Source organism: Clavelina lepadiformis, chromosome 5 (genome assembly GCF_947623445.1).
Source record: "Clavelina lepadiformis chromosome 5, kaClaLepa1.1, whole genome shotgun sequence".
Taxonomy (NCBI): Eukaryota; Metazoa; Chordata; class Ascidiacea; order Aplousobranchia; family Clavelinidae; genus Clavelina; species Clavelina lepadiformis.
Genome location: NC_135244.1, coordinates 4,507,084 through 4,531,519, shown reverse-complemented (window position 1 = coordinate 4,531,519; position 24,436 = coordinate 4,507,084). Strand labels below are relative to the sequence as shown.

The following is a 24,436-nucleotide window of genomic DNA, read 5'->3' as shown; positions in this document are numbered from 1 at the left end:
CCGAACTGATTGATTGAAAAGGTCAAGCCTGGTCAGCCGAACTGGTCAAAGTCGGCGCCTATTGATTTTATTGGAATGTAATTGTTTCATGCTGTCAGCACAACACGTGTTATTGTCGATACACAGCTGTGACGACTTGAACAAACTCAGAAGTACTGCATCCTAGTTGCCATACTTATACAGCAGCAATCAAAGCAGACGACTGAAAGTTATCCAAGAAAAGAAAAACAGTTATAAAGTATAGTGCTTACTGACTTTTTTTTTGCACGCAATTTAATGTCTGCAAGAGTCACGGCTCACGAGATGAATACATGCTTGGCTTCACCCTGTCTTTCTGCTTAATTACTCAGAAAAAATCAATGAATGAGCAAAAATCGATTTTAAAATGAGATTGGCAAGATTGCTTGTAGATTAAAACGGTTCATTATATCAGAGACAAAATTACATTCTATTCATATAATGTTAAAACTTCGAACACAAAAGGGAAAAAACAAAGCTTTGAGTTTTGAAACGTTTAAGAATTAACTTTCTTTGCCTGCACGTAGGCTCCATTCATCATATGTCTTCAATTTTGTGACGACAGAAGAATGAGTCTGGTTTTTCACCTCACAATGGACCATCAGGCATGGCTCCTTCGTAAAGACATCCGGAGTCTAAACGCCATAAAAAGATATAATGACAAACAGCTTTTGTCACTATAAAACATTATTATTGAGAACTGAAAAATAAAATATTATAATAAAAACAACAAATATCGACACAGAAAAAAATGAACGCAATATTCATTTACCGCGACATGCGGCTTTCTGGATTGATCCGAAGTTATGTCCAACTCTCATAAAGAAATGAGTTGATGCCGTAATCTATTTAATCTAAAAAGGAAAAAGCAAGATATTACAAAGTTCATCACACATACCACTAACAAAAATACATCTTTTTTCTTCAATCAAGTAAAAAGAAAACATTATACTAATATTAAATGTCACTTTTCAAACAACTAAAATAATTTTAAGGCCATGATTTGTCTTCCATCTCAATTTATGATGTCTGAAAAAAGATGTTAAGGCAAAAGTTAAAAACACCTAAATCAAATTGGTAAGCCAACTCCATCTATCATTTCACTTTAACAATCAACAGAAGTCAAATTTTTGCAGCATAAATTTCTTTGGGTTTTCCTTAATCTGCATACAGGCTTTAGTGAAAATTCCAAAAAGATAATGCTTTGTTTGGCATTTTTATGTTATTTAAATTAAAAAAGGATTAAAAGCAGTGACAACGTTAAAAAAAATTTTAAGAATACATTGAATTTGGATCAAAAAACACTTGATTAGATTTTGGGTGTGATACTAAAAGAGTTATTATGAACATTTTCAAATTTAATAATATATTAGATAATAATTTGTGCCCTCAACTTACAACAAAATATTGCTGTTTTCCTAATAAAGGCAATTGCGCCTAATAAACTGCCCAGAAAAAGATTTGTGCTCTATGAGTGCTTAATGTCTACGATAAATATGATAATAACATGACGAAATAAGCAGCATTACCTTCTACGAGTTCGAATGCGTTGGATGCCAAGCCCAACACAGCCAATAAGCAACACAATGCTGAGAAAAAACATTCCAATAAGAAACATTTTGGATCCATGATTAATGTTCATTGCATCATCGCTATAAAATTCAATGAAACAAGATGCTGACTATTAATCAATATCCATATGCAGTTAGGCTTATTAACTTGCTTGTTTCATGTTTAAATGAAAAATGAAGAATGCGAACATAATTATAAATTTTTTTTATTTTACATACCCATTAAATGTTAATGACTTATTAAGAAAAAATCCATGAAAGCTGTAATCCTCCACCAATGGAAAATATTCAGGTATTGCCAATGATGGTGACATACCTATTTATGGAAGAATTTACATGTAATATATAAGAAGTCATATATAATCATAATACGTATTTATCAAGAGCGAGCATGTTCCTTATAAGTAACCTATTTAAGGTCACTAATTCTATAGCGCAATCTTGTTTTAACATTTATAATTTATATGCACATGCAAGCCAAGAATACTGCACCTTTAGTTCATTAGGCTACAATATATATTTATTTATAATTACACTTTATTTGTATATTCGTAATAATTCATATACTGTACATATTTTTATTCAATTACAGTGAGACCTCGTTAATTCGGACCCCGATGAACCGGAATCCCCGCTATCCGACACAAAACTGCCGGGAACGGATTTCTTCCTATGCATTTTACCCCTTTAATCCGAAAACCCCGCTGTCCGACTCCGACATAAAAGTTTTGGAACAAATGTGCTAAATCAATAGCAATAAAATCCGATAAACCGGATTATTAACAGTTAAGCGAAAATGATTCACGATTGTCCTAATACAGTATGTAGTTAGTTGACGAAACAATAGCCGATTATCTACGCATAATAACGTTGCGGTCTTTATTGATTCAAAAGTACAGTACTATACAGCATTGCGCTTTGTAAAAAAATTTAGAAACGAAAAAATAAATTGTTCATCAACAGTAACAAACAACGCTTCCGCGGTCGCAAAAAAATACGTACAGTAGGCTACATCGGTTGAGTCCGGCAATCTATTGAAGACATACTGCTGCAACTCAATCGTGCTATCAGCTTTTGATATATTAGAAAGAACAACAAAGATTAGAAACAGGTCAAAGAAAGTTCAAGACTGCTGGTCCCGCCGGAATGCTTCGCCATGCAAGAGCGGTTTTCAAACCGATTTGCGGCCGCATGTTCGTCACTTCTGGCTTAGAGCATTCGTCTTTAATACGGTGGTTCTGGGGTTCGACACTGGGTCGGATCATACAATAAATATAATTTTATTTTAGTTGCTGTCCAGCCAGAAACTCGGTACTTAGAATTGGAGTAAGGTGCACACTGCGTTTTGAACACGGTACTGCATTTGCAAGATTGATTGATTTTTTACTTTCTGATAATCCGGATACCCCGCTAAACCGACATTTTTTGACGAAACGAAGTGGTCCGGATTAACGAGGTCTCACTGTAGTTATATATTTTATTTATTTATTTGGTATTTATATATAGGTTTATAAGTATAAGTTTACTTTCACACACCAGAGCTTCATGAAGTCGATACGTACATGCACGTTTTTACACAAGATAATTTAGACACGACTGTCTTGACACGACGTAATTATATAATTAAACATCAATGCCTTACCACAAAATCAGACATGATGAGTGATCTCGAAAAAACAACATCAACAAAGTCATAAAATGAACCATACACATCGTCACATAGTTACTAATGCATACATCAGACAAGATGATCTAGACACAACAAATCATATGCATGATAATTATGTAATTTTAATGAAAATATTTGCATTGTATATTATATTACACATCTACACTAACTCTATTGGATAGCATCATTTTAGGCCTGTATATGCAGTGTGCAGCCTATGGGAAGGCTAAATGTGTCTAAAATTACATATTGACTTCCTGAATACCAGCAAATTGTTAGGTATGAGATGCAAGCCACTTTCAAAATAAATTACATATTTGCATATTAATGGTTTTCCAAATATTTCCAAACATGTTCTAAAAGATCATCATTGGTGTGAATTTTTGCTGTACAAACTTGGGCTCATCAACAATGCCCTACATTATTAACATGGTGACTAGAAACGATGCACTTATCTGGGTTCTAAGGGGTATCATAAGGGTTCTTTTATAGTAAGTTTTCCCATCTGCTGATGTAGAGCATTGAAGCGATTTGTGCCATCTGTGACTTGAACACATCACCTGCTCGTTTGCTTAACTTGGTTTTTTAACTTTAAATGTTTTGTCTAACTGTGGGTTTACTGGCTGTGCTAGCTGGTACCAACAGTGATTTCCCCGAATAATTTTCGACCAGGTTTTAAGCCTTTTCTGGATTCGTCATTTTTTCCTGTTTTATAATAATAACTATGCCTTTGACAAAAAATGAAATAAATAAATAAACGTAAAATCTACGGTCAAATTTACATTTAATTATGTCAATTAACATACAGTAAGCAGGGGTCTCAAACATGTTGTCTGCTGTCCCAACCGGAAAGTATGGTAAGGCAGTTTTCGATGCAAAATCGTTTAAGCAAAGACAAAAATTTTCGCATGCACTGAAGTTTCAATTCCTTGTTTATTTATTCTAAATTGGTGTCCAAACAAATGACTATGCCTGGATTACTACTTATAAATTGGCATGTGAAGATGTGGCAAAAATGTTGAAAATTTTCATTTGTGTGTGTGCCATACATTGCACCATGGCTGGTGATCGCAAGCAACAAACTGCATGATTTTTGTGCAGTACTTGGTAATTTTAGTATTTTATCGGGATGGAAATTTAGGTGCTGTTTTTAGCCGTTAGCCGCCACATGCCAGTTATTTCTTAATTGTCTAATCATGTATGGTTTTGTGTGGGTAAAACTACTATTTATTCCTATAGACGAAAAATTTTCTATTAGCAAGCTATGTCATGGTAGACTCCAAAGTTATATTGTAGAAAACTTTTTAAGCAGTGGTGAAAGTGGTGTAAAGTGAACAATAGAGCAGCATATTTCAATGACTTAATGAATTACCAAAAACTTTACCCAAACACATTTTTAAAAATACATTCATGTTTCTTGCTAATGGCTAAAGAAATTCTTAGTCTTTAAGAGCTTTAGCCACTAAATAGACATTAGCAGGAAAAATTTTGCAATTCCTATAGTAGCCTATCGTTTATGTGATGTCAGGATTTTTACTTTATACTTCCATTTGTCATTGTCCTGTTCAATTCTTTTTGATTTAACCATGGGCTGAAACTTTTGACGCTTGAAAAAGTTAACCTATTTACTAAATCTTATATATGAGTAACTGAGTATACATATTAAAGAAATGCTACTTACTTACATATCTTGAATTTTGTTCAGTGAAAGTGTCACACAGCTATGCAATACACAAACTGAAACAGGGCTGTCTGCCTGTGCAGTGTTTGCACCGGCTCAGGTGATCTACCAGTACTTTTCAAACTAAAAAGAGTGTTTTAAATAGGAAAGTATTTCACACATAAATAATAAAGCTGCTAGACCTGAGCTATCTCAAGAAAAGTCAAGCCATCAGCCCGACTGTTACATTTGCGTAGTGGCGTCTATCGCTCGAGCGTTGGGACATGTAGCGAAATCAAAAGCACTCGAAATAGGCCTAACCTACTGAATAGGTGCAGGCATACAGTTGGAAATGAGAAAAACATCAACATATGTAATGTTAGGTAACAGCACTTACAAAAATGACTGCCTAACTATTTTCAATTTTTCCTGATGAAATCCAATTTTCTGTAGTAAGCTATTTCATTTTTAATAAATTGGCTTAATAATTATGATACTATATTAACGATAGTCCATAATTCCTGTCCTATAGCACCAACTGAAAAGTATGGCAGCTTTCGACTAGAAATTGTGTGTGCATTCCATGCAAAGACACAAACTTGGGAATAACGGTGTGCACTGAAGCTTTTGATTGTTTATTAAAAAATTGGCGCTCAAGCAACCAGGATTTTGTTTATTTATTATGAATCGGCCTGTAGATAAAAAAAAATTGACGTACATGTTGATAAATCTCGTGCGTCCAGTTGCCACACTTTTCACTGTGGGTTACTTCAAGAGTCATAAGTTGTTTTGTAAATGCTGAAATTTTATTTTGGGATCTTGCAATTCAGTTGTTGACCAAACTTAAATTCTCTTTAAAAACATTCAGATAAATTACCTCGCTTGAACTGGTGTGCCATATAAATATTGTTGTAATGTTTGCAATCTTTCCTTTCCCTTTTCTTTTTACTTGTTACGACTGCAAAATCTAACATTCAGTAAGCTTTGCCCGAAGGTGTAAGCCTTTGTGTCTGATAATAAATAAAAATGGGAACTTTATCATTTAGTAATATGCATGGACAGAATTTCAGCAACTAAACAGCATTGTCACGCCGTTTGAGGAATGGGAATTCATACCATCGAAGCAGAAGCAAAAAAAGTTATCATCTTTAATTGTCCTCGCTCATATTCTAACAATAGCTGCCAGGGCAGCCGACCTTTATTAGAAGATGTTTCTTGTGTAATGACACAACAAAAACACATATTTGTTATACCACTATGGTCTATGGGCAAACAGTAAATTTCAGACATTAAGGTATAGGCTAATTAATAGTAGTACCAGCCTACAGTAAAAAATTGAAGTCAATTGCAAGGTACGAGTTCTCCACAGTGACGATGTGCTGTGAAGCCTTGCCTCCACTCTTCTTGTGTAGTTGTGTTTTGGTATTCCCCCTTTGTGTTGTTCTAAATGTCCTGCAAAAACCAAAAAAAACTAGCCTAAACCAAAAAAGGATATGTTTCTGTAGTTTTATTGTATAAATTCATTTGATTATTTATTACGATTTTAAGACCAACTCGTACCATTTGGGGTTAAAAATTCGGCACACAAATTGAAATTTTAGTAGAATTTATTGCAACGTCATCAAGTTTCGTTTTAGGTGCATTCCCGATACCGTTTCCATAAATACGTAATTTGTTTTGTAACATTCAGTATATAATATATACAAGCCCCAAAAACTTAGCCTACAAGTCGAAACCCAATACAAGTATATTAGATTATTATGCTGTATAGTGTAAACCTAAAGTTTATTTATCTGTCAATGCTACATCCACCGGTATCTGTCACTGTCAGTTTGTGAGCTGTGGCAGACAGGCAGTGCTGCAGTGCCACAAATGACAAGAAGCAGTTTAGGCTAGCTCAGTTGATTTTTGGTACAGTTTATATAACACAATAAAAAGCATTGTGATGTTGTTTTGTTATTTGTATTTAATTTCAGTAACATACATATTTTTACTCTAAGAGTAGGTTCTTTTACTCTATTTCTTTAAGTTCTATGCTGTATCTATAATATAAAACAATGAGTAAAGAACAAGTGGTAATTGTGACTGGGGCATCAGGCGGTTTTGGTTCTGCCATTGCATTGAAATTTGCCAAGCACAGGGCAAAACTGGTTTTGACTGGAAGAAATGCAGAAAAATTGTCAAGTGTTGCGGATTCTTGTAGAAGTGCTGGTTCATCAAGCGTTGTAATTGTCCAGGCTGATCTAAAGCAACGCGATCAGCTAGAAAATGTCATTAATGAATGTGTGAAAGCCTTTGGATGTGTGGATGTCTTAGTTAACAATGCTGGGGTTTTTATTCCCCAAACATTTGAGAAAGCAACCGATTACGAGTTTGATGAAATGTTTGCTGTTAATGTAAAAGCGCCGTTCTTTTTAATGCAACATGCAATGCCATACCTGTTAAAAACAAAAGGCTCTGTTGTGAACATTTCAAGTTATCTGCACCCAAGTCCAGAGCTTTTAATGGTTTCCCGCATGAGTCGTGGCGCTCTTGATCAGTTAACAATTAACGCTGCTTCAAAATACGCATCTGAAGGTGTAAGAGTAAACTCTGTGCGTCCTGCAACAGCACTGACTGAGTTGACACTTGCAGCGCCAGAGGATGTTCTTAATTATGAAAAGTCGAAACAACCAATTGGAGGTTTTATAGCTCACGAAAATGTTGCCAATGCCGTTTACTTTCTTGCCTCTTCAGAGGCAGCTCAGACTACAGGCCAATTTCTGAATGTGGATGGAGGTGCATCAGTTTTAAGTACCTAGTTTGTTTGGTTATAGGTGGTTAGCTGCTCATTTTCATGCTCCTGTTTGAAGCGTTGCATTCTCGTAATTTGGTTATTACTAAAGTGTCTAGTTAGTAGATAAGTATAATTTATTCAATGAAGAAACTAATTGTTTTACATGTATGTTATCATATAAATCATCATGTATGTTATTGTATAAACTTGATCAGTTATTATGTGCTTGTTGCACCAGAGTTAAATTTTCAGCCAATTCAATTTAATTTTCATGTCAATTCATTTAAAATTTACAGACTAATGGTGCGTGTATTAGTCTCATATCATGTATTGTGCAGCTAGTTATTGGTGTGTTCTAGTGTAGTAATAAGCAATTTTTAGATTGCAGTATATCATTGTTAATATCCTTCAAAATCATAACATTCATTTTCAAGTTTCATTTTTTACAATATTAAAAGTTTGTTAAAAGGTGTTTATTTTAGTGCTGAATGTGGTAGAAAACATGTCTTACTAAGGAAGAATTCAAATGTTGGGACAAATGCTAAACTATATAGTTATGCTACTTATGCACGATATGCACGGCAAAAATTGGCTTAAATTATGGTATTAGGTTCTTCGGTAGCTTATGTTGGGCAGTGAATAAATTGCGCTATAATAGGCAGTGTATCATAAAAGCAAATTCTTACACATTTTGTGTAGGTTAATTAATTGAATTAATCTACTTTAGCGGTAACCTACTGTTATTTAAGTGCTATAGCATGTGTACCAGATGTTTTCAGTTTACAATATTAAAAGTTCTTCGAGATCAACTTGATTCAAATTTTGCAAATTAAACTGGTTCAATAACTTTCATGTCATTTTCAATATTTTTATTTCGCATGTCAATTTGAAAGCAGCTGAGTTTAAAGCGTTTCATTTTTTTTAAGTGACTTTTTTGTCATTTCTGCTTTACATTAGAGTTGTGGTATAAGATATAAATCTGAAAAGCAATACATGAGTAAAAAAATAAGTGGTAATTGTAACTGGAGCATAGCGTGGTTTTGGTTCTGTCATTGCGTTGAGATTTGGCAAGCTGGTTTTAACTGAAAGAAATAAAGAAAAATAAATTTTTAAGTGTTGTTGATTCTTGTAGAGGTGCTTGTTCATCAAATCTTGTAATTGTCCAGGCTGATCAGTTAACAACGTGATCAATTAGAAAATGTTGGTAATGAACGTGTGACCACATTTCAACGTGTGGATTATTAGTCAAAAATGCTGGAGAATTAATTCTCCAAAAATTTGAGCAAGCAGCTGAAAATGAGATTAGCGAAATGTTTACCGTTAATGTAAAAACACCTTTTTTGAATTTGCAATGCCATACCTGTTAAGCACAAAGACTATGTCATGACTGTTTTAAGTAATATGGATCCAAGACCAGGTTCTTCAACAATTTGTCTACTTAATATATGTACATATATGTTGTATTTAACTTCAGTATGATCAATCATATTGTTTCCATTGGTGTATTGCACTGTATAGGTATGATACCATATCAAGTTAAAATATAAGTGGTGTTTATAAGTATGGTTAATATTATGAGCGCAATTATTTTGACAAATGTTCTGTATGTACCAATGTTTCCAACACTTATAAAAAGCTAACTACTAACTGTTTTGTTGTGTTTTAAAACAGCGTTCAACTTAGGAATATTTTTTTGTGAAATCATGCCTTATTATGGAGGAGTCGAAGGGTAAGTGAAAATATACATACAGTCATAGAAATTTGAACGGTTAACCTAAATCAAAGGTCAGCATTGGGAATGACTTAATCAGTCTGAAGCTAATTTCCAACATTAAACACATTGCTCCAGCAAACATAATATGCATTATATTGATATTTTATGTCTAATCAATTATTATATTAAACGCAGTGGCGCGTCTCACTCACACACGGTTATTCTGGATGAAAGTGGAGACTTAGTGGGAGAAAGTGATGGCTTGGGTACCAATGTCTGGGTAAGTGTTGTACTATTGTAAACTTTAATAGGCTGAAGATTTTTTTGTATTTCAACTAAGAATGATTGTGTATTTGTTTCTTTAAAAAAAGCAAATAGGAGTTGATGAAGTATGCAAGCGGGTTAACCAAATGGTAGAATCAGCAAAGAACAAAGCAGGAATCGATCCAAAGTCTCCTTTGAAATCAATTGTAAGTTCGAAAGAGCTAATAAACTAACTGAAGTAAGCACCAATTATAGAAGTATATACATTTTGGATTGATTTATTTTAAACCTTTTACATGATATATGACAGGGTTTATGCCTGAGTGGTGGAGAGCAAAAGGACAAAAATAAAGAGATGACTGATATGATTACCTCAAAATATCCACATATAAGTGATAACGTTCTGATACAGACAGATACGTTTGGATCAATAGCGACTGCCTGTGAAAATGGTATTTATTTCCAAATGCATTTACTGTAAAATGCTTCATTTATATTCTGTAATCGTATTTACATTTATTGTAACAAGCAGTTTGTGTTAGATTTGGGCAAGATGATGTCTGTTTGCAGTGATTCAACAATGTGAAGGCTCAAGTTGATTTTTCACCAAAATTAGTTGTAATTGGTTATCACCATTGGACATCATTAGACAGCTTTCATCTGTATTTTATCAGATTCTCGAAAGCAGAATAAAAATTGATGGTTAAAATATTTGCAATAAACTAATATAAAATAATGAATAAAAAAATGCAAATAATGAATAATAATAATGAATATAAAATAAACTACTAAAACATATTTTAGTGTAGTGAAAGTTTAACATCTCATGCTTTTGACAAATTATTTTTGGAACGTGAATAAATCTTCAATTAATCCGAACTGTAAACGATTTTTGGTTGACGTTTTATGGCTTATTAATTTTCATCATGAATCTATTTTTACTTTTTAAAGCAAAATTTATGAAATATTTTTATGATTTCTGTTTATGTGACTCCGTTACTGTTCACTAAATTTGTTATCAACTTCAGATAACTTAAAATTTACATAACATAACATGAATTAATAGTTGGCTTTAAGTTAACAAGTTTTCGCTTTATTTTGTTTGTTGTAAGGTGGTATGGTCCTAATATCGGGTACTGGCACGAACTGCCAGCTTGTAAACAAGGATGAGTCAGTATTTCGATGTGGAGGTTGGGGCCATATGATGGGAGATGAAGGTGGAGCTTACTGGATTGCACATCGGGCAATAAAATTTGTGTTTGATCACGACGATAACATGAAGCCTGCTCCTCATGATCCAACATTTGTCCGGAGTGCCATGTTCAAGTACTTCAACGTGAGAAGTTAATGTTATTCTGTTCAGATGAAACTTTGGGTTTCAGTTGCCCGGAGTGTTTTGATTTTGTTTTTCTACAGATTAATGATCGATATGGTCTCTTAGACAGCCTGTACACCAACTTCAAAAAATCATTTTTTGCTGGATTTTGTAAAGTTCTTGCTACTGAAGGTATTGTAATTGGTATTTGCTACTGAGGTATTTAAAAATAAAATCAACTTGTTATAATCACACACTATTGAGCCTATACTCAATACCGAAATCGGAAGGTAAATGCCTTTCAAAACTTTTGATAAAAGTTGCCTTAAAATTCTGTCTTATTGTTTGAAACATTGTATAGGTTTGAATGATCCTCTTGTTAAAAGCGTATTTGAAGATGCAGGTAAAGTTTTAGCGGATCATGTCTTGGCATTGCTTCCTAGAACTAGCAAGGTAATTTCAACAATATCATGCAATATCTCATTAAGGCTTAGAGCCGAAGTAAAGTTTTTCTTACCTAATCACTGTACAACCATGAGTGCTTAATCCAATTATTTTTATGGTTTTAAAGTGTTTACTTTTTAATATTCACTTAACGAGCCTGTGTTGCTATTTTGCTGATATCTGTTTGATCATTGTGAACTACTGTCTTATACAGGGTATGTTTACTGATGAATACGGAATAGAAATTGTTTGTGTTGGTTCCGTTTGGAAAAGCTGGACATTATTGAAGAATGGTAAGCATTTGCTTTTTCCTGTATAATGCAGCCTTTTATCTTTACCAGCCATTAATTGTTTGATACATCAATGTTACTTACTATTGCACAAACACTTAAGTACTTGCTTGAATGTTTCCAGCTTTTGTTACTCGATTGAAAAGCGGGGTAAAGGACAAGTTACATCGCTTCACATTGGTTGAACTTACTAAGAGCAGTGCCTTTGGTGCTGCTTACATCGGGGCAAAACATGCTGGCTTCAACATTTCTAAAGATATGACCAAAAATTACAAGACCCTTCACCAGGAAGACGTCTGATCAATTTCTCACATACAGCTACTTTTTCTGTTTTTCATATTGGCATATGCAATTAGGATTTTCCATAGATTACATTTTCATTCTAACAGAAATAGGAGTCATCATCATATAGCAACGACTTATATGTTCTCTTATAATGTAATTTTTTTTTAAATGCTACTATTTACTTCCGAATTGAGCTTAGTATGATTTATCCTATGACCTAAATTATAAATTTATGCATCATATTCAGTAAACCTTCGTGGTAAACCTTCAAAATATTTGGTGAACAAGCTTTCACCAAGTTGGTACCAGTTGCAAGATATGCGACTCTATCATGAAGATTTATACTTCTTGACGCATGTCGCATTGTGAATTAACCAACACATAGCGTCATGTTATTGTTAAAACAATTGAATTGCAATATCGTATGAAGAATAACATTTATGCAGTCCCAATCTATTGCGAGTTGTTGGCATTGATGGAATAAGCTGATCGAGTTTTATTCGAACTTATTCAAAGACACTCGTCTTTGATAAAAATTAATTGGTTGATCCTTCGTTTTTTCTATAAAGCATTAAGTTTAAAAGAGTCCATGTACTTTGGATGATATAATTCATAAATTTAATTAAGATACAAGTTTAGTCGATTTTCTCGTAGAGCTTGCCATTACAACTGTTGCGATCATGAAGTTACTGCAGTGAAAAATTGCTTCATAAACAAACGTTTCTTTACACTTAGTCATTACAACTTTAGGTATGTGCGTTGCCCACATAGTTCAAAGCGGCAGTGAGTATCATCGCCGCTACATCCTGGTTGTTTCAAACAATTAATTTTTAACCAACGTCGAAAAGATTTTAACCAATCACACTTCCTAGGAAATAGGCGTGTTGCCGTCACGTGCACACACATCTCTATACGGTATACGTTGCAATCGGAATGTGGTTGAGTGATGAAAACTAGCATAACATTTGATTGGTTTTCGCTTCTGCTGCAAAATATCTGCCGTTTTTATAAGAGCAAAGTGTACGCAGAACAACTAGTAGAGCCAAGATTGTAGAAAATATATTTCTTCATCAAGCGATTTTTTTGGTACTCCAACCATTTTTATCAACTGCAACTTCTCAAATATGCAAATATGCTTTGAATTTATTTGGTTCTTATATTTAGGCCTACTTGCTTTGTTTTTATACGAATTTTTGTGCGTAAGAAAACTTAGGCGTATAATTCGTGTACTAAAACTATTGCCAAATCGATTTAACCAAATATTTTAAGAGAAAACCCAAAAAATCATTTTAGTTTACATTATTTTTTCCGAAAATGCTTGACAATTTATTAGTTGCAGTGTTCGGTTTGTTTCCAAACAACATAGTCTAGGCCGTAAAAACCATGATACAAACATGAACACCGCAGAAAGGAAATAAATCGTTAAAATCTGAGTTTATTCTGCTTTTGATAAGGAAAATAATCACTCTGGCGAACAATGCAAGAGTTTTTCACAGGAACCTGTGATCGGACGAGACCATGTCTTCGATGGTGTGTTTGAGAAGAAAACCATTTAATGAAGAGAAATTAACCATGATTTGAAATGATTAAGAAATATTAATATAGTTTTTAATGATCTTCGCAACAACCCCATTACCAGAGCGATTTAAAGTTTACCCAGCAGCTGATAAATGATAATATAACCTACTCTACGTCTTTGCTTGTTATGCAAGAAGCAGTGAAGAAGGATAAGTGACGGGTTGGGTATAATTCAGGGTACTGCAATTTTTTGACTTTCAATTCGAAATTGATTGCAATTAGCTAATAACCTACCATCCGTAAGCTTGTATTACAAACTTGCACACTCATCATAATGTCCAGTAGCCAAAACTGTGTCACATTTGTTGAGATGTGGACTGTTAGTTTTCAAAACCAAACTACACAGAGCGAAAGCAAATCAATTTTATTGATATCGATAGTCTTGTTGTAGAGTACATCGCAAAAGAACAGAAAGGCTCAGCTCTTGCTATACACCTGATAAATCAAGCTGATGCGTGCGAAAGCTTGTGTCGAGATAATAAAATAGAAGTTAACCATAGAGTGCCATCGATATTCTACTTTTTTATTTTACTATATTCTGTAAAAGAATGGCATTGAAGAAAAAAACTTACCATAAAGTATTTCAGACAGACGGCCGGCGTGACGAAGAAGGCAGTCCGCACAACTCTGCATTTCCTTTGCCTTCAACCTACTGACCAACAACAGCAGCATTAACTTTGCAAGAACCTTTCGAAGTTGTTTGAGAAAATTGTTTGTTTGATGTAGATTACCCGCAGAGAGTGTTTAACTTCCACTTATCTTTAATATGTTTCGCTGACAGCTCGGAGATAAAACTAACCTCATGTAACGACGTAACTACCTCGGCAAATTTGCAACAAATGTCTTTCAGTAAGTTTACGATAACCAAACTTTTAATTACAGGAATCTAAGGCAATTTTCCATAACAAATTAAATAGACGGAGCAAAATTTTAAAGCGGTATAACTCCGGTTAATATTTTATGGAATGTCAGATATAAGCTGGAGTCACTTCACGAATGAATAAACAGAAGACGAAGCAAGATTGCTTTCGGACTGGACGACTGCAATCGAAGATTTTGAAGGAAGTTTTTTATGAATCTTGTAGCATGATATCAAATAAGATAAAAAAACAAATAAGTGTATAGTACGGAATGAAGAGTGTCAGCGAACGGAAATTGTGCTGCATAAAAATTGCATCTTTTGCACCAATCTTACATTTGTTTTATTGCTGAAAAATTTTTGTTTGCTGGAAGCCTGATTTAGTAACACCTTATACACTAAATTTAGAACACTTATCCAAAGATATTAAGTATGCATAAATTCTGGATTAGCCAGTAAGATGCAAAGAAATTGTCGAAAAGCGGCAACAGTAGTTTCTGGGTGAATCTTTGCAAAGATGAAACACAAATTAAGCAAGCCGGATAAAAATAAATACTGTATTAAAAATTGGTAAAAGATAAAACTAAATTTTTGGAATAGTCACAAAGTAAGCATACCAAAAGTATACATATTCTATATGAAGCCACTATAACACCATCCATGAAGAGGCCTGCATAAGCTTCGTTGTCCCTTAGTAGTTAAAAATAAATTAGTGGGGGAAAGCGCAAAGTGTGATGTAAACAGAAAATCTGCAAAGGAAAGTAGCGATCAAACGTCTAATTTTTATCTTATCTTAGGCATTGCGGTGATGGCTTCTGTGTTGTTGTGTCATTTATCTATATGGTAAAGAGTTAAACTTCAACAGATGTTATTTAGGGAAAAATACTTACAGACCAATGCATTGGAAATTATTTTACGTATTACAGAATACTTTTTCAGTTACAGTATATATTTGAATTGTAAACAGTTGTAGTTGATCACGACTTTAATAAGTTATACATAATAGATATGCAGTTTTGGTTATGTTTTAATCATACAGATCTGCTTCGATTCTACACAGTTTTGTTGATATAACAAGTATTGAATAGAAACCTTTAATTCCAATGGAAGGCCGTAAAGACAAAGTATCTAACCAAGTAATATGGCTTAATGTCGTTTGGATGACGTCGCTGCATGCCTTAGCCCTTTTTGCTATCACTCAGTTGCCTAAAGCACATCCAGGAACGGTTTTGTGGGGTAGGTTAGTGAGGTTGTGTAGTAGGCCTATTGCTGAGATGAGGTCGTGTTTAAACGTACATGTGATTTGTAAAGATATGCTGTTCAATTTTTTACAAACTATAGCCTGACTTATAGTTAGTGACCACATCCTATAGGCTATAGCGGTTTAAGACTAAGTAGCGAAACATTTTTTACATGCTGGCCCACCAACGTGGTTAAAATAGTACAATGGTTATAAAGTGCTAATAGCAGAAGTGATTACGATTTTGTATTGGGAATTTATTTCAATAATCAAGGCTATATGTTTACTTTTACAAAAACGACTTAGCTTTTCTCTAGAATACTTTTATTACGTCATGGCTGGGTTGGGAATCACTGCAGGTGTCCACCGCCTCTGGTCGCACAGAGCTTACAAAGCTCGCTTGCCGATCAAGATGTTACTTGCTGTCTTCAACTCCATGGCGTTCCAGGTTGGTTGGATTACAGGATTTTGTAAAAACAATTGCTTAACTACAAAATACCGACACCGAAGTTATCTTGGTTATGGTGGCATTTACGTACTAAACCTGCCTTCTCTGTCCATTTTAGGCCACCAAAAGAATTTTTGAGCCCCCGTAATATAGCAATTTGGGTGCGGAGTGAAATGTTTTAGTTTAGTGAGCAAAGTACACAAAATTATTCCACAATGTCATAACAAGACTTTGAAGTTTAGCCTAAGCACCGAGCTGATATTTGCACTAGTACTCGACTATTAATCATTTGTGGCAGATGTGACCACAACAAAACTTTTCAACATCGGATTTCATGCAATTTCCTAACCATTATAACAAATAATGATAAGCAATTATTAGGCTACAGTTAGACACACGCTTTACAATGCATAATTTGCAACATACGATTGTTATTCGAAAATGCGCCGAATTGAAAATATTTTTTGAAGAGCGAGTACGTGAAGAGCAAAACAAGCACGCTTTTAATATAAGAGGAAAAGAACGAGCGACTCTCTTTTTTACATTGAGGAGCGTGAGTGGCTCCGTTTTTAAACGAGCGGTTACCAGGCTCTGCCTAACAGCATCACATGACTACGAGTTTTTGTCTTTTTTCTTTTAATCAATACTGACCTAGCATAAAGTTTACTTTGGCCATAGTTACATTTCTTGATAACAATTATATTTTGCAAGTCTGTCTTCTGCAGAACTCGATATTCGACTGGGCACGTGATCACCGCGTGCATCACAAGTTCAGTGACACAGATGCTGATCCACACAACGCAAAACGAGGGTTTTTCTTCTGCCATATTGGTTGGTTGATGGTCAGGAAACATCCTGACGTCATAGAAAAAGGAAAGAGCATTGATTTGAGCGATTTGTACAACGATCCAGTCGTGATGTTTCAACATAGGTGAGCTTGATACAATAAATTACTACATTTTTACAAATGTTACAATATGCTATGTTTTTATGATTTCAGTTGCGATGTCATTTATGTTTTTGAGCCGAATTCTTAATTTTTGCTCAAATTTTTTAAGTCATATCTGAAGTTTTTGGACAAAACATGAAATAACTTAGGTCTCAAGTTTATTCAAAAGTCAAGTCTTTCATTAAGTCAAGTCAAGTCAAGTCTTTTATTTGCAGTAAATAGCAATTACGAAAGTCTACCCAATATCCAACAAACACTCGTTTCATTTTATGGTGATTTAGCAAACAATCATCATGCCATTAACTGTCGGAAAATTTATGAAGTAAATCATTTGGCCACATCGTTAACCAGACTCCACAAGCAAACCATTCGGGACAAAGGAGAAACTTCAAAAACCCCGATTTTTTAATGGCGCATGAAAGTAGGCTACAAGTCGTTGCGTGATTTGCAAGTTACGAGTCAAGTTGAGTCATTTGTTTGCTACCCTGAAGTGGAGTCGCAAGTCAAGTCACCTATAGATCGTCTTTAATCGGATTGATGAAATCTTAATGAAGTTTATAAAACTATATAAATAAAATAAACTTTATAACTTTCTCTATTAAATTGAACTTAAATCTGAGTCAAAATCAACTCGAGTGTACATCACTATAGTACTTAGGTTTGATGACATGTTCTTTTATTTGCCTTATAGGCACTACAAAGCGGCTGTTATTCTCATGTGTTTCGTCGTGCCCTCAGGTAATTAAGGCAATGTGTATCAAATCTCGTACACACCGCTTTACTCGTACTGGAAATAATTTCTATCACACCTTTTGAATTGAATGTTTCAGCTGTTCCTCTGTTATGGGGTGAAAATTTGTGGGTGTCCTTCCTAATGAGTATATTGCGATATTGCATTCAGCTAAATGTGACATGGTGTGTGAATAGCGTGGCCCACATGTGGGGAAACAAACCGTACGACAAATCCATCCTTCCGACTGAAAATATGTGGGTGAACTTCTTCGCAATAGGTACAAGAAAGACTTAAAACATTATAAGATGTTTCCTTAGTGTTTTTATGTGCTTGTTTATAATTTCATTTAGTTTCATGATCATGTTAGGCGATCTACTGTGTTTGTGATTAATTAGGAGAAGGTTTTCACAATTACCACCACGTTTTTCCATACGACTATGCCACAAGTGAGTACGGTTTTCGCTACAACTTAACCACAACATTGATTGACTGTATGGCCTTCCTTGGTTTGGTTTCCGATCGCCGCACTGTCAATCCGGAAGCAATAAAAGGAAGAAAGCAACGAACTGGTGGCCTCAGCGATTAAACTTAATCTTGCAACGGAGTTTTTGTGAGGCCTACTAAATTGCCTACCAAACTCACTTGCAGATGTTAATTTCCTCAACCAATCAAATTCTGTTTAGAAATAATACTATATGTTGATATCAGTATATGTTTTATGAGTTACTACAGTGTAAGTTGGTATCGTTAAAATTGTCCAATAATGTTAATAGTTGTAATTTTATTAATTTTGTTATTGCAAATTCTAACAAAAATGCTATGCAGAAGTTTATGGATTTATTGACAGCTGTCTGTTGCTTTCATCTTGTCAAGTCATTCGCGTCATAACCTCTCATAGTTGTGAAATAGTGTAAAAAACAAAGTATTTCCACTTGTAGAAATATTGTTATTTCCATGTAAATGTCTTATGTTCTTTCGTCGTGACTTCTCTGACTCTATAACAGATGTCCATAATGTTTACTACAGTCAATTTGATAATCTGTTTTGTACAAATACGACTACAAAAAGTTTCTTACGAGTTAGTAACTAATTAAGCCAGAAACCATTTTACAGTTGCGTTACGCTTACACAGTTGTATGGTTAGTAAAGGACGTAATTGACAGCTGAGAATTACAGAGAGAATTGTTTTAGTTAGGCAGTTCTATTTTAAACCCACCAGACTAGGAAAATAACAACTGGTGATAGTTTTACATGAATATTTGATTAGACTATAATTTGTTTACTTTCTTCCCCAAAATAATTCGGCTGTGTCACTGTGTCAGTTGATCTTTGCAGAGCATATATGCATTTGTATACAAAACAGGCTTTGTCTCTTTAACTTTAGCTGCGATATGCAGGATGAAACTCCAAATTGAATCCAGTCATTCACTGAAGTTATCCAAAGCTGAGAATTTGGGAGTTTTTTTACACCCGCGTAGGCAAAATATGTTTGACTGACGACGGAGTGAAATTCCTGGTTGCTGAACAATTCCAAAGCCACGGCACTTTCTTGAATGGATGCTTACGTTTTGACTTCTATAACTATGTTCCTGCTCCTTAATTTTCTTTTAAAAATGATATTCCAGTTTTCAACTGTTAGCCTTTGACAGATTTCTGACCGAATACACATCATAGGATCTCCAATAGTTCAAGTACTCTGCGCAGGTATAGGTTACGTAGCAACAGCGTTTGTGGATTTCTGATTACAAGCGGCTTCTGAGAAAAACGTCGTTTACTACTTAAACAAGCTCTTCTTCCTAAAAATCGAATCCGTTCTTTCTTCACCCGGGCGACGAAAAATGGCTCTGCCTGACATACTTGTGCCCACACCTAATTGTTCGTTTTGAACCACTTAAGTCTGATGACCTCTAACTTTCAACCCGAAATGGTATGAGTAACCTACTATCTTTTTGGAAATAAAGTTTCTTATAGCTCAACTTGAAAGTTAATCTGTGCACTCAAGCTTCTTACCAACTATAGCTATAATGAGGAAGTTTTTATATACGAGCACGAAGGTTAGAAATTAAACTTGTGAAGATGCCACAAACTGGAAATATTGTGTCGAAGTTGTTAGTACTGCAGCAAAACTATTTTTCTACGAGACACAAATTATTTCTATTTAGAAACGGAAACTATATTTTTTGCAGAAGTTTGATCTTGTTGTAATTTTATGCGTAAACGATGAAGAAATTATTTACAGCAATCTCTTTTCAAAGCTACTTTTTGCTTTCATCATTATTGCTATGGACTCAAGACCGTAGAATTGAAGAAGAATCATTGATGTTAGAACAAGTTCGAAAAATACTAAGCTTTACTTAGTTATACGCGCATAGGAATTCGCAAAACACATATTGACAAATTATTATTATAGCCATATCAGATTAATTAGAAAAACAATTGAATAAAACGTAGAATTTATTAATCACAAAAATAATCTTTTACAAGTATATTTAATCACTGAGGCATCCAGTTCGTTTCTTTCTTGCCAGGATTGTCTCCGGAGCAACCGTACGTAGATCATAAGCCAAACCCAGGTAGAACATGCAGTCAAGAAACGCTGTGGTTAAATTGAAGCGAAAACCAAACTCACTCGTGGCATAATCGTGTGGAAAAACGTGATGGTAATTGTGAAAGCCTTCCCCTTCAAAAATTAAATAAAAATACAATGCAACCGAAATCTGTTAAAGAAATGAAACAACCGAAAAACGTATCAGGTAAATTTATTTTTTTAAACAAACGCATGTGCTTCTCGTTATACCTATTGCGCAAATGGCTACAAACATATTTTCAGCAGGATTGATGGATTTGTCGTACGGTTTGTTTCCCCACATGTGGGCCACACTGTTCACACACCAAGTGGTGTTCAGTAGGGAGCAGTAGCGCAATACGCACATCAAGTAAGAAATCCACAAACTTTCACCCCACAGCAAAGGAACAGCTAACCAAACAAATTCAATTTAAAAGATGTGATAAAAAGTTACAAAATCTATTAACAGGCTTTGCCTGTGGCGGGCTATTCTATTTACCAGAATTTAACAAGTTTAACTAATGTTGATACTAAATACCAAAATGTAACAAATGTAACTAATGTAGCTACTGAATACAAAATGTAACTAAGGTAAATAATGTTGCTACTGAATACCAAAATGTAGCTAAAGTAACTAATGTAACTACTAAATACCAAAATGTAACCAATGTAACTAGTGTAGCTGCTAAATACCATAATGTAATTAAGGTAACTATTGTAAATACTAATTACCAAAATATATAGCTAATGTAGGTAACGTTACATTGCAGGCCAAATCTTGTATTCATGTTACTGTATCAACTTGTGTCAAATGGTTAGTCTTTTACCGCTTCGTTACGCATAAAATCTGCCAACTTCTCTGCGAAAAATTGAAATCGTTGTGAGTCGTGAAGTCGTTTTGATCAAACAATTCTACTGAACACGTCACTGTTCGCTGTTAGTAAGGTTGTGAATTTTGATTTTTGTGTTCAGCTATTACCTGCGTGTAGGGTAGCAAGTGTAGCCTTTTTTATGGGGTTCGTATTTCGATTTAGTTATGTGGGTATCAGGATATGTTCATTATTCAGAGTTAGATATTTTTTTTGGTATAGGCTACAAGTTACAAATTAAAACTTTCAAAAGTAAAACATATGTTGATTCCAGTGCGTTGTTTTAGTATATATTTTCTTTGATGTACCTTAAATAAATGTGTTAAGAGATATTTTTTTCTTTCCATATTTGTTTTCAGTGTATATTGCATTTAGGCTATATGCAGCTATGTCTTCATTAAATTTAAATTTACCATAATTCATTAACCTGGCCCGAAAAACGTTCCGTAAGATTGAAATTATCACTTTCCTGTATCGTTTCATAATGTTATTAGTTCTACAATTACAACTTAGTTGCTTAATAATTGATCATTGTCACATAGAAATATTTTATTTTTACCGAACTTGAATGCATATCGTAGTCTATGACTAAATGCAGTGTAAATATTGCGTAAATACATTTGGTATTTAGTAGCTACGTTAGTTACATTAGCTACATTTTGGTATTTAATAGAATTCTCCTCTTGGGGTGTGCTAACTGATATGGTTTGTTTTTTTTTGCTTGCCTGAAGGTAAGCCGAAGCACATAATGAGAACAGATGGTATGTAGTATCTGGTGAGAAAAGAAAAATCGAATGTTACCAAGTGCAAGGACTTCAACACGAACTATCGCAACAAACAAACATAAAGCAAACTTAAATTAGTAAATTTGTTATTGCTATAGAATTCACATGTTATTATAATATCTTAAAGTATATGAATATCTGAATAGAGCAATCTTTAATCTTATATATAAAGTGTATTATTAAATCTTGTTGATTACAGGAAAAATATAATTGAAAATTCTTACAAAACGATTTATGATATTAATACGGTAATCTTTTATTTATATGAATACGAGTTAATAATCTAACTTATGCTGAAGCATGACGACAGAGTCTTTGCGCAGATCGCTGAAATCAATCTTCTTTCCTTTCTCTATGACGTCAGGATGTTTTTTGACCAGCAACCAACCAATATGGCAGAAGAAAAACCCTCGTTTCGCGTTGTGTGGATCAGCATCTGTTTCACTGTACTTGTGATGCACGCGGTGGTCTCGTGCCCAGTCGAATATCGAGTTCTGCAGTAGCGCAAATTTGCAATTTGAGGAGTTTAAGAGTTAAAAAAATTTCGCCATTGTTAATAAATGACACAGCTCAATGAGTTCACTTGAGGGCTCAATTTTACAGCCCTATAGCTGCTTGGTCAAGTGCACTTCCTATAGTTAGCAGTTAGCATTATATTAAAGCATAATAATATTTTCCAGCAAAAACAAATCATAGTCATAATTTGACGACTCGCTGGGCCCACCTCCAATAAGATTGGTAAATTACAAAGCATGTGCCGCCTCAAGGTGACTTGTAAGATACGGTAATAATAAATGCCAGGTCTTGCATCGGCACATATTGCTGTTTTGTCTTGCATTAATGGTAATTAAGACTATATACGGCTCTGACATTAACAGTGAATCATTACTATGTGCGGTGGTTTGCCACTTTAGCTATTTCAAATCTGACCTGGTCATAATGGTTGTAGCAAATACAATAAGATGAACAGTTGTTGGTTGTATGCTCTCATAAAATTTGTAAAATATTGTATTTACACCTATAAGTTTAATCAAATTTTCGTGGGATTGGTGCTGCAAATTGCAAACTCTTCGCAATTATCAGTCTTCCTAGCTGCAACCTTTCAGTTGCAGGGTAATATTTTCAAAACAACGCTGTACAAAAGTTTGCAAAGTAATTCACCTGCAATGCCATGGAATTGAGAGCGGCGAGAAATATCTTGAGCGGCAAGCGAGCTTTGTAAGATTTGTGAGACCAGAGTCGATGAGCACCTGCAGTGACGCCCAGCGCAGCCATGACGTAATAAAGAAATTCTATAAACAAAATAAATGACGTTCCGTTTGGCTGTGTTACACAATATATAGCCCTAAATAAACGATAGCTACAGAATAAAATATGAGGTGATAATTTTCAGCATCAACCTATGTTCTTTAGAAGTTCCCAGGTTGTGGAGAGAGAAAAAAGAGTAAAGTTACAACAATGTTATCCGGATTTTCAACAATGAATCACTGAGTACTGGTTACTGAGATTACTTACCATGATGTACAGTTTATTGGGGAAAAGTGATTGTGACAGTATAACCAGTAGCATATACATATTTTATAACATTTTAAGTGGTGTTAATATGTAGAGATGAAAATACTTTATGAAAACATGAAAGTTTGTGGTTGCGTTAAAAAGTTGGATACTTCTGGTATATTTAAGTACTGTACTCTTTCTGGCCAGCATTAAAGCTGTCAATGTGCAAAGTATGAACCATCTTAGTTGCTTAGAGCTGTGGTAAAGGTTTGTAACCTCAGTTTCAAAATTAAAAAACAAAGCAACATTAGACCTATGAATATACTTCCGTTATCTACAACATACCCCACGCAACGGTTCCTGGATGTGCTTTCCGCATCTGAGTGATTGCGTAAAGACTGAGTAAGTGAAGTGACGTCATTAAAACTACGTTGCGCCATACAATGCGCAAAGGTCGTTTTTCTGCTTGGTTTTCCATTGCTATTTAAAAACCTCCTCTGCCCTTAGACGCCCTAAAATAAAGAAAAGAATTGCAACATCCTGGTTACTCTTTAACCTTTTGCCTTTTGCAACAGAATGTTCGTAAATCGAAATTTGGAAAATGAAGAATGTTTTCATTCAAGATCAAAGACAAAGGAAGTTGAATATTTTTCAACTTCTTTCGAAAAGTGATCAGAAATACGCTGATTCCGGAAATGCTTACTATGCTGTGTTTTATCTTTTTTCACTTAAAAATGTTTTCGACTAAATCCTTTCGGAAAAATTGTCTGGGGCATGTATATGACGCCCCCTTTGTGGTAGAATGTTCAAGAACATGTCAATTCAATGCAAAGTCGTTATTGCAAAATTTATTTCAGAATACTTTGTGAGCGTGATTATTTTATAAATTTATATCATTAAATGACT

The 24,436-nt window shown here is 34.4% G+C and overlaps 4 protein-coding genes and 1 long non-coding RNA gene across 7 annotated transcripts; 3 read left to right on the top strand and 2 right to left on the bottom strand.

Moving 5' to 3' along the window:
• Positions 1 to 51: 51 nt before the first annotated feature.
• LOC143460709 (uncharacterized) lies at positions 52 to 6,390 on the bottom strand. Of its 3 annotated transcripts, none has more exons than XR_013117940.1 (7): positions 5,796 to 6,390; positions 4,940 to 5,062; positions 3,232 to 3,341; positions 1,809 to 1,905; positions 1,548 to 1,670; positions 791 to 872; positions 52 to 653 (listed from the first exon to the last, which is right to left on the bottom strand). It is a non-coding gene; the product is annotated as an uncharacterized LOC143460709 (long non-coding RNA). The 3 variants fall into 3 exon arrangements; XR_013117941.1 differs by having other exon boundaries at positions 4,940 to 5,928; positions 6,035 to 6,390; XR_013117939.1 differs by having other exon boundaries at positions 4,940 to 6,390.
• A 505-nt stretch (positions 6,391 to 6,895) lies between these two features.
• Positions 6,896 to 9,365, top strand: LOC143460467 (putative oxidoreductase TM_0325). Its single transcript, XM_076957962.1, has one exon. The coding sequence runs from the start codon at positions 6,976 to 6,978 to the stop codon at positions 7,717 to 7,719; it is 744 nt and encodes a 247-aa protein (XP_076814077.1). The 5' UTR covers positions 6,896 to 6,975; the 3' UTR covers positions 7,720 to 9,365.
• On the top strand, positions 9,265 to 13,442 carry LOC143460466 (N-acetyl-D-glucosamine kinase-like). Its single transcript, XM_076957960.1, has 9 exons — positions 9,265 to 9,423; positions 9,604 to 9,688; positions 9,780 to 9,878; positions 9,983 to 10,124; positions 10,785 to 11,008; positions 11,089 to 11,179; positions 11,349 to 11,440; positions 11,646 to 11,724; positions 11,846 to 13,442. The coding sequence occupies exons 1-9, from the start codon at positions 9,398 to 9,400 to the stop codon at positions 12,019 to 12,021; spliced, it is 1,014 nt and encodes a 337-aa protein (XP_076814075.1). The 5' UTR covers positions 9,265 to 9,397; the 3' UTR covers positions 12,022 to 13,442.
• A 1,601-nt stretch (positions 13,443 to 15,043) lies between these two features.
• LOC143460823 (stearoyl-CoA desaturase 5-like) lies at positions 15,044 to 18,891 on the top strand. Its single transcript, XM_076958464.1, has 6 exons — positions 15,044 to 15,679; positions 16,001 to 16,131; positions 16,857 to 17,062; positions 17,772 to 17,818; positions 17,911 to 18,090; positions 18,209 to 18,891. The coding sequence occupies exons 1-6, from the start codon at positions 15,547 to 15,549 to the stop codon at positions 18,397 to 18,399; spliced, it is 888 nt and encodes a 295-aa protein (XP_076814579.1). The 5' UTR covers positions 15,044 to 15,546; the 3' UTR covers positions 18,400 to 18,891.
• A 1,250-nt stretch (positions 18,892 to 20,141) lies between these two features.
• Positions 20,142 to 24,059, bottom strand: LOC143460822 (acyl-CoA desaturase-like). Its single transcript, XM_076958462.1, has 6 exons — positions 23,876 to 24,059; positions 23,195 to 23,325; positions 22,322 to 22,527; positions 21,974 to 22,020; positions 20,611 to 20,790; positions 20,142 to 20,493 (listed from the first exon to the last, which is right to left on the bottom strand). The coding sequence occupies exons 1-6, from the start codon at positions 24,006 to 24,008 to the stop codon at positions 20,303 to 20,305; spliced, it is 888 nt and encodes a 295-aa protein (XP_076814577.1). The 5' UTR covers positions 24,009 to 24,059; the 3' UTR covers positions 20,142 to 20,302.
• Between the last annotated feature and the right edge of the window lie 377 nt (positions 24,060 to 24,436).